A 9,881-nucleotide genomic window follows, 5' to 3' on the forward strand; every position below is an offset into this window, starting at 1 on the left:
AATTTCACTTTTAAATACCTTCTTGCCATAAACACTTCATTATCTTGCCATGAAATCATACACATTTCGGCCCTTCTTCATTAAGCATATCAACATATAGATACTTACTAGCCAAGACAGGGATATGGGAGGTGTTATTAGTTTTTTTTCCTCTTCTTCTTCTCCCTTTTCTTTTTTTGTCTTTTTCACACTCTCCTTATTGGTATTTTCGGCTAGTACCTTTTTTTGTTTGTACACAAGTGCATCTTTTCGGCCTTTATATGGTTCCACTCAAAAGCTACTCAATCTCTTTCTTAACTCTTCTAGCTACTTAAGTGCTTTCGGAGGTAAATGTCAACAAGATTTGATTAAGAATAAAGGGGATTCGGCTTGTAATATGGTTGCCAAAGAAAAGGTATACTGGCTCAAAAGGGCTGACTATGGATAATATTAGTACTGGTAGGCAAATAGGCTAAATTGTCAATCAAAGAAAGCCTATATCACTTTCCAAACTTGCAAGACTTAATCATTTCGATTCAATTCACACACGAAAAAAATTCTAGACTAGCAAGGATGGCACAGAGTACACCAAAATATCACCTCGGCATCAAAATAAAGTCACATATATTTTCAAGGCATATAATTTCAAAGATCAAGAAGATAGTACTCAATTCATATGCTCCGGACTTAAGCCCCAATATAAAACATGTCAAAAGCACAAATTACTCAAACTTCTTCCCATTCCATTACAATACAAAAAGAAAAAAAAAATCTTTTTGTGTTTTTATTCTTTCATTGGACTTTAAACCCTCAAGAAAACTGTATAGGAAGTCCATCGTCAGGAAAAGTCCAAATTTATTTTGGAAAATTCTACCTACAAGAAAAAACTACTACCCGATTCAAAGAGTTATCCCTTGAAATAAATGTGGCCATAAAAAAATCAAGAGCGATTATTTCTACCCTTTTATTTTTATTTTTTTCAACATAAGTACAATAATACAACTAAAATAGCACAGGAATACCCAACCAGTCTCTTCCCTCCACATTTAAAATAATACATTACCCTAATGTACACCCATAACTGCAAGAGGGTAAAAGAAACTCCTGGTAGGCCAAAGGGCAATGCATTAGCAACTCATGGGGTACTCAGACTTCTCCCAGACTTGGTTTTTTATGTGGGCACACCCACTTAGTTCTAACCATCTCACTTGCTTTTGCTTTCTTCTAATGGCCTTGCTTCCCATGTTCCTAGAGAAATTAAAAAAATCGACACTACAAGACTTATACAATAATAAAAAATAAAAATAAAAAGAAGTAAATCTGGGTTGCCTCCCAACAAGTGCTTTATTTAGCATCGCGGCACGACGCGAATTACTTTTTGCCTCCACCTCGACCTTATGAATTGGGCCCCAAGTTCTGCTTCAAGCTTATAATTATGCTCCTAGGTGGTACAAATTTTTATAAGCCAAAAATTAAATAATTCTTTTTGCACTTTTTGGCTTCCAGCTGAGGAGTGTCATCTTAACTAAACAGCTTCAAAAATTTTAGAATATAAGGCTTATCTACCTCTTCATTGACTTCTTTTTATGCTTGTAAGGATCCATTCCCATTTCACCATAAGAACACAAGGTAGAAAAGTGTTTGAAATGAGGTCTAACGCGCTCAAATACATGAACTTCAATATTATCGACATCCTCAACAAAGATCACACTATAAATAACTAAATTTATATTCTCAATGTCCTTGGCTAACTCTAGTATCATGTCTTCAACATCGGCACCCTCGAATTGTAATTGGTTGGTTTGGTCATATTCTACTCTCAACTCCTCCATTATAATGTTAATTTATGCCGCTAATTCACGCTCTTCTTGGTTGCTATACGCAATGTCACCTTTACAAGGTTCAACTAATTGACTTAGTTGAGCCTTCAAGTTGCGCATATTTGCCTCTTGTCTTTTTATCTACAGTGATTTCTCATCGTATTGTTACATAAGGCACTTTAGCATATCATTGATATCCTTTGGGTCGGCTTCCCTGGGTTCTTTATTCCTATTAACTCCACTAGATAAAGTAGAAGCATCATAGTAAGGGGTTGGGGGAGGATAAGAAATATAAGCACAACCACGAAAGTGTCATCTTGACCAACACACATATCACACATGTTTCACACATAAGATTGAGTTGGTACACATAACTCGCTCTCGAAAATATATTGATAATTTTTCCATAGGTGGTTTCCTCCACAATACACACAAGGAAGATCAGCAGTAGAATTACCAATATCAAAACTCCCATAATTCCACGATGCCATGTTTCTCAAATTAACAAATAAAACTAAAATAAAAAAATATCAAATACTAGAAAAACAAAATAAAAGTTCATACTTGAAACCTAGCAATATATATACCTACAGCTACACCGTTACTTCACCGAAAATGGCGCTTAAATTTGATCAGCTCAACTCTAGTCCTAAAAAGAATAGGCTGTCACTACAAATATAATCTGGTCTAAGAGTCCGGAGTCGAATTCCATAGAGAATTAAGGTTTAGCTACAACTGTTCACTATCAAGAAGACAAGTTCGAACAATCCCTAAGTTATAAATATAAAGACTCTTTTGCCTAACTAATTAACTAACAAATTAAAAAAGTGAATTAACAACTAAAGTTATTGAGGGTTGGAGACTAGATTAAGGAGGTTTAGAGTTATGATTTTTCCAATTTTCGGAATCCTTCCCGCTATGTCTTCTATAATTTCGCCTAATTATTCTCTACCGATCGTGAGTACTTTGGTTGTTGTAATTCTCTCTCGAGCAACTACCACAATTTACTAGATGTATTCTCTCGAACTACACTAGCTGGCACTAATTCACCGCTCACTACGATCGCACCAAGGTTTCGTTATTTCTAATCCCGCCTTTAAACCCTCCATATTGATCTCTCACATACGTTAGGAGTGATGTTGTTCAACAACTACCAAATGTGTACTCTCTCTCAAGTAATACAGAGTAAATATGCACAGTCAATTGATGGTCATTCAATCAACAACAAAAAAATACAGAGTTGAACAAGTAGAGAAATTCAAAGACTCAATTATATAAAAATATAACAAGACCGATAATGGAAATAAAGGAAGAAAGATGAAAAAACGTGAAGTTGAATCCTTCTCCTTCTTGATCCTAGCGTGTTCTTGCCTCCCCAAAGTCTTCTCTCCTTCCAGAGCATTGTCTCTCCCCAAAATCACGTTTTAATATGTATTTATATCGACTAGGGTTTGTATGGGGTGGATTTTCCTTTTCCTATTTCGGACTGGGAAAGATGATTTTTTCTGCTCCGGTCCTAGTCTGGCAAAGTGAACCTTGCTTCGCTATCTGGGAATATTGTGGTTTTTTCTACTCGGTCCCCGGTTTGGCAAAGTGAATCTCGTTTCGCTGTCCGCGACTTTTCTCTTTAGCTATTTTTTCACCAATTTTTTTTCTATTTGATCCTTTTCCACATAAGTTTGTTCCAACACATAAAAAACATGTAATGGGCATATTTTCACTTCAAAAGGGGTGTGAACTACCGCCACTCACACAATAAATAATACATTAACACACTCTAAACATGCACTTTTCATCGTTTATCAACTACTCCTTAATTTTACAATTTATGCTTTTGAAAGGGATATAATGGGTACAATGATGCCCAATACTAGTCCCTCTATATAATGACACTTAGTAGTCTTTGGTAAATATTCTAGGCAAAATACATAGTTTACCCATCCACCTTGCACGCAAATCCCTGTTTCACACTTGTTGACCACGGGTTTAACTTTACACACCAAACCTTTCAAATATGTGTCAATTACATACTACTTTTAACCAGCCTCTCGGACGTGTGAAACACGAACAATGCAACACGTGAAAAGTTATTTTTTGCCTCACCTGACAAATTACAATGGCTAATTACTGGAATTGGGGCCATTTTCTTAACCCTAACACCTACGTCTTCATCTTCTTCTTATAAAAGCAACCATTTTCATCTTCTTAATATTAAAAGCAACCATTTTGAGAAATATCCAACCCCATCTTCACCTTCCACGTCTAATATTTTCAAGCTAATTATATTTGTTAAATTAAAGTGCAATTCATAAGGTAAGATAATTATTCTTCTATCAATTCCCGTATTAAGGTTCATATCGAATGGAGAATTTGGGTCCATTTTGTCGATGTGTAGATACAGCTAAACTAGTAATTTCATGGAGCACAAACAACCCTGATCGTCGATTCTACGGCTATAAAAATTATGTGGTCAGCTTAGATTATTATAATCGCTATTTCAAGATTTTATAAGCTTTATTTCAATTTATTTTTGGATTTGCAGAAAGATAAGAAAACTGGTGTAAGTATTTCACACGGTTTGATCCCCTGACTCATGAACACTTGAAGCTAGTGATTTTGGGTCTGCTTAAGAAGAAGAAGCAGCTTGAAGGGCATCTGCAACAATCCAGAAAACGGAGGAATTGGGGGAGATTTTTTTTTTCCTGATTTTAGGATTAATCATCCTTAAGGCCATTGTATTTGGTAGTTCTGAGCACTGCTATATAGTGTAGTGATATTTCACTGTATTGGGTGTTTATGTATTTGGCTTATTGAAGTTGTTGTTGTATATGAAGGTTATCCCATATTTTATTAGAGAAGTATTCAAACTCTTGTGTTATGTTCCTATTTAGCTCGTTGAACTTGTTGGTCTTATTTTGTTTTATGTTCCTATTTATCTTTGGTAACCAAATATGGGTACTGCAACTTTTTTATAACCAAAGTATACCTGTATAAAAAAGAAGGCCTAAATATACTTCATTCCATAAAATAGGTGTTTATTAGTAGGCACCAAAATGAATTAGCAACACTTTACAAAATATAGTACTTGGTTGTCCATAGCAATACTTTACAAAATATAGCACTTGGTTGTTCATAGCAATACTTTACAAAATATAATACTTTGTTGTCCATAGCAACACTTAACAAAACATAAACCTTAAACTAAAACCAAAGTCTTCATTTTTTTTTCTGCTTCTTTGTTGGTTGAGATGATGAACTAGCTTGACTAAGATTATGTTGTGATGTTGTAGCTCTTTGAAGTTGTCTTGTGCTTATGACTTTTTTGCCCATCCACCTCAAGCCGGCACTTCTTGGTTGGTAAGCACATTCCTCCCCTGAAGTTGTAGACCTCTTAGTCTTAGTTCCGGTGCTAATGACTCTTGAATTTTGTACTCCATTATGCCAAAGTACAGTATATTTAGTTATAATATTACATTCAATAGAAGGAAGATATACTAATTATAGCTTTAGTTAGTTCACTTACACTAAAAAAAAGTGAACCCATTGCTTGCTTGAAACAACCCAAGTCCACTGCCTCTAACTCATCCAACCCCTCTACCTGTTGCAGAAACTCCTATGCCTCTTGCTGATTGTGAACTAAATGTTCTAGTAGTATTAGTTCCTCTTCCACTTCCTCTTCCTCTACCCCTTCCAGCAGCAGATGAAGGTGTAGCAATTGGTACAGTATTTCCAGCAACATCATGTCCAGCAGCAGAGCTTTTTTACTGGGGCATCCCCTCTTGTTATGTTCACACACACCACAAAGGGAACAAGTCATCTCCATATTTCTCCTTGAAAGCTTCCCATATTTTGGATGTCCAGTTTCTTCTCTTTTTCTATTTTTTTTGTCTGCCAGGCATCCTTCTAATAGGGGGAGGTTCAATAAGGGTGGCCTGAAGATGACCACTGTTTCATATAAGGCACAAGCTGGATAAATATTGAATAAACCTTCAAGTAAGTGGACTTACGATACCAATGCGCGATGTGGTGAATATGTTCCATGTCCTTGAAATGCATGTTAGCAATTGTATAACAACATGGGATACCTTTTAACTACCAAGCTCTGCAACTACAGGTCATATTTACTAAGGATACCACATGTTTGTACTTAGGATCTTCAATCTCATAGCATGGTTAACCATTCCATCTTGGAGTACACTTCATAGACTTTGCTAAATTATCCTGGTAAACCTTCATTGCAATTGGAGTGATATCACATATCCATGTCTCATAGAACTCCCTTGTCTTACCTATACTATTCATCAGCTTAATTTTGATTTCCTCTAACATTGTGATGATTGTCTTGTGTCTCTTACCCATAATACAGGAATTGAAAGTCTCACACATATTGTTGTCAATAATATCACACTTCTTATCACAATTAAAATAAGCTCTGCACCAGGTTTCTTTTCTGTAGTGGAGTAATCTTTCACATATGCCATCCCCAAGCTTGTCTAGCATATCAAGTTGGTAATTTAATTCTTGCAACACTAGAAGCTCTTGCACATCTCCAGAAAGTATTTCTCCTCTCCAATCATCTCCACTCTTTTGACCAGTTTGCAAGAATGTGCCTGGCACATATCCTGTGTTCACACTCAAGAAACAAATTCCTTACAACATTAATTAAACCCTGAAACATTCAAAAAAAAAATAATAGTTACTGAAGCAGAACAATTACTGCAAAGCATTGAAGGAAAATAATTACTGAAGCAGAACAATTACTACAAAATAATGAAGGAAAATAGTTACTGAAGCAGAACAGTGAAGGAAAATATTACCTTCTACATATCAGGCTTAATTGTAAGGTCTTTACCATCTTCTAAGCCCAATTTTCACTCACACACTTCAAAAACCATGTCCAAATGAAGGTGTTCTCCACCTCTACAACTGCCCATGCAATTGGAAACATCTGATTGTTTCCTTCTTTGGAGACAACTACAAGAAGTTGTCCCTTGCAAACTCCTTTCAATAAACATCGATCAAGACCAATAATTCTTCTGCATCCTTCAAGCCAGCCCCTTTTCATGGCATGTAAACAAATATAGATTTTAGAAAATACTAGTTTTCCATCACCTTGATCTTATGCTTTCACCACATATGTACTTCCATGATTGGTCTGTAAAATTATATCACTATAGTCATAGAGGTTTTTGAACTCTTGGCGCACATCACCAATGATTTCTTTAAGTATCTTATCTCTAGCCCTGTGGGCAGTTGATCTCCCTACATAGAGTTCCAGTTCTTGCTTTATCAATTTTCTAAACTCCCAAACTTTCATACCTGGTTGTGATATAATTCTGCTCTTGTATATTTTTGCAAGATATCTTGAATTACACAACTTGTTCTTGTTGGTTGTATAATACTTGTGCACTGGATTATATTTTTTTACCTTAAAATTATTGGATATGCCATCTTTACTAGCTGCTAGAAGCCATCCACATTTAGGTACCATGCATTTTACCTTTATCCTACGTGGCTCATTTATGTACTTCTCAATCTGCACCCTTTTTTGAATTGCATATTTGGTGACTGCTTCTCTAAACTCATCAACATTTGCAAATATCAATCCTAACTCCCAAGTTATTTTCTTGGCAGTAGTATTAAAGATCAATCTCTTTTTTTTCCTTTCTATTTTCCTATTATGTTCTTTACCTTCCACATCTGAAGTAAAGCTTTCAGCATCTAAAGAACCAAAGTATGGCTCATTAGTCTCAATTAGACCTTTATACATATTTTGCTTACTACCTGTATGCAGCTCATCAAACCTAATGTCTACACCTGTTTTATCTATGTTTATATCACCCATCCCTTTAGGCTTTTAACTTCTTTTTCTCCTGCTTCTCTTCACATGCTCTATACGTTCACCAAACTCCCCATGGATATCAGATTAGAGATCATTGTCATCAGGAACATTCAAGTCGACTTCATCAGAACTATCAAAATTCCAGTCTATGTCTACTTCTCTTTCATTCCCAGCAACATCAGAAGTAGTAGCATCAGAAGCAACAACATCAGAAGCATTTCTATTAGAAGCAACAGAACTATTTGAAGTCCAGTGTATGTCATCAGAATCTTCATTATCTACCTTTTCAACCTCTATAGTCCCTTTTTCCAAAAGCCTTACTACTACTCACACCTTCCCCTTTTTCAATAGAGTCGTGTACTAATAAAGGGGTACCATGAGTCACATATATTTCTAGTGTATTTCCATCCTCTAACTGATTGCAATTGTCTAAAATGTCCTTATCAGTCCATACATTTACCAGTTTGTCAATCCTATCTATCAGGCATATATACAACTCATCCACGTTAGTTAGTCCCATCTCCTTAGTGTAATCCATAAACTCAAAGAACGAAATACTATCTACATCCACGTCTAAAGTCAAGGATTGGCTGCACCCATATATCTACTAAAAGGACCAATAATTAACTCACCCCCTGTGATACCACTTTAAAGTAACAATTTAAAAAGACATTGCCCCCCGAAACAAGCAAAGAACATGTTTCAATTTCACATGCAAACAAAGAATAAAGAAATCAAAATGGACAAAAAAGAAAGATATAACACAATAAAGAAAGAAAAAGACAACACAAGCTCAAAAGCACCAGGTTTCAGTAGACAATGACAAGACATTCCTCATAAAGATGTCTTAAAGCCCTAAAAATACTCCCGACGAAATACTCAAATAAACCCTAACTATTTCGACCCACCCATCTAAATCAAAATGATTGAACAACATAAAATGAGAATACTTACCTAAAAATGACGAAAGTAACAACAACAACCAGCAGATGTGTTCTCGTCGGAGTCGCCTTCAAAGGTTAGGGCTGAAGAACATTTTGGTAAAAATAGAAATATGTTTGTTAATCTGGTCGAGGGGTGGTTTTTAATCTACCGGGTCGGATCTTTTTTGGGTCGGGATTAAAAAAAGGTTGGGTTATCCATTTTTAATTGAAGTATCGTTTGTTCTTTTAATTTAAATAAGTGTGTGTATGTACAATATTGAATATTAACTAGGCTGGTCAAAAATTGTATGTAATTGGCACACATTTGAAAGGTTTAATGTGTAAAGTTAAACTCGTGGTCAACATGTGTGCAACAGGGATTTGGGTGCTGATCATGCCCAACTATGCCTTATAAAAAAGACAAGCGGTCGTTGCAAATATAATCAGGGTATTTAGCCCAGAGTCGAATCCACGGGGAATTAACCTACCAATTAGTTTTGTTAGACCCACTAAATTCTTCGTAATCAACTTCCCAGATATTTTGAATAACAATTGGTGATATTTTTACTAGCTATAACTGAATAAAGTTAAGTAAACTAACAGCTAACTATGACTGAGTTGTAAACAAATAAGAGAATAATCTAAGGTTATGATTTCCCCTGTTGATTGAATCCCGACCTGTTATGTTTCGCACAGACTTGCCTAATCGTCTCTATTGATTACAGTTTTGGCATTTCCCCATGTTAAAGAATATAAAGCCGAGTAAGGTAAGGGGACTTCCCTGTGCTTAATCTTGATTAGAGATTGTTCTAGGATCGAGGTGACACGCTCGTCCTAGTGCCCGGAGCCAGCCCATGATCTTTTTCTCCGACCTAGCATGTTGAGTAGTCAAATTGTCAACTCTAGTACCTAGGTCAGTGACCGAAGTGCGGAGGCCAGCCATTTCTTGCTCCAGGGCTGTCATGCAGGCACTTCGAAGGGCCTGTGATGGGCCCGCCTCATCAACACTCGGCTGTGGTGGGGCGGCAACATCCTCACCAATATCATAATTATCATCAACCACCACTACCGGTTCTCTCCCAATTGTGATTTTGCTAGCCCGGAATAGGGCTTTTAATTCCAAATTCCCATCTACTCTAGGATTTTCAGGAACTCGTGCAGCATGGAAGAGCTTGGTAACCAGATAGGGGAAGTAAAACCCTTTGAGTAATTCTGGGGAGCAAATGAACATCTCATCATGAAGGAGCTTGGCCACATCAAAATCATGGTGGGTCATAAAACAGTAGATAGTCGCTGCTATTGGCCCATTGACATCAG

At 36.3% G+C, this 9,881-nt stretch overlaps 1 protein-coding gene across 1 annotated transcript; it reads right to left on the minus strand.

Annotated features, from left to right (window-relative positions):
• Window positions 1-5,972: 5,972 nt before the first annotated feature.
• On the minus strand, window positions 5,973-6,864 carry LOC142176306 (uncharacterized). Its single transcript, XM_075243435.1, has 2 exons — window positions 6,675-6,864; window positions 5,973-6,421 (listed from the first exon to the last, which is right to left on the minus strand). Exons 1-2 carry the CDS (start codon window positions 6,862-6,864, stop codon window positions 5,973-5,975), a joined length of 639 nt encoding a protein of 212 aa, XP_075099536.1.
• Window positions 6,865-9,881: the final 3,017 nt, after the last annotated feature.

Source organism: Nicotiana tabacum, chromosome 22, assembly GCF_000715075.1.
Source record: "Nicotiana tabacum cultivar K326 chromosome 22, ASM71507v2, whole genome shotgun sequence".
NCBI classification, from domain to species: domain Eukaryota; kingdom Viridiplantae; phylum Streptophyta; class Magnoliopsida; order Solanales; family Solanaceae; genus Nicotiana; species Nicotiana tabacum.

What these genes read in the sequence shown, in the direction of transcription:
- LOC142176306 (XM_075243435.1), bottom strand. Translation starts at nt 6,864, where the DNA reads ATGAAAAGGGGCTGGCTTGAAGGATGCAGAAGAATTATTGGTCTTGAT. An exon ending in ATGGTTTTTGAAGTGTGTGA is followed by an intron (nt 6,422 to 6,674) that starts GTGAAAATTGGG and finishes GTGTGAACACAG; the next exon opens with GATATGTGCCAGGCACATTC.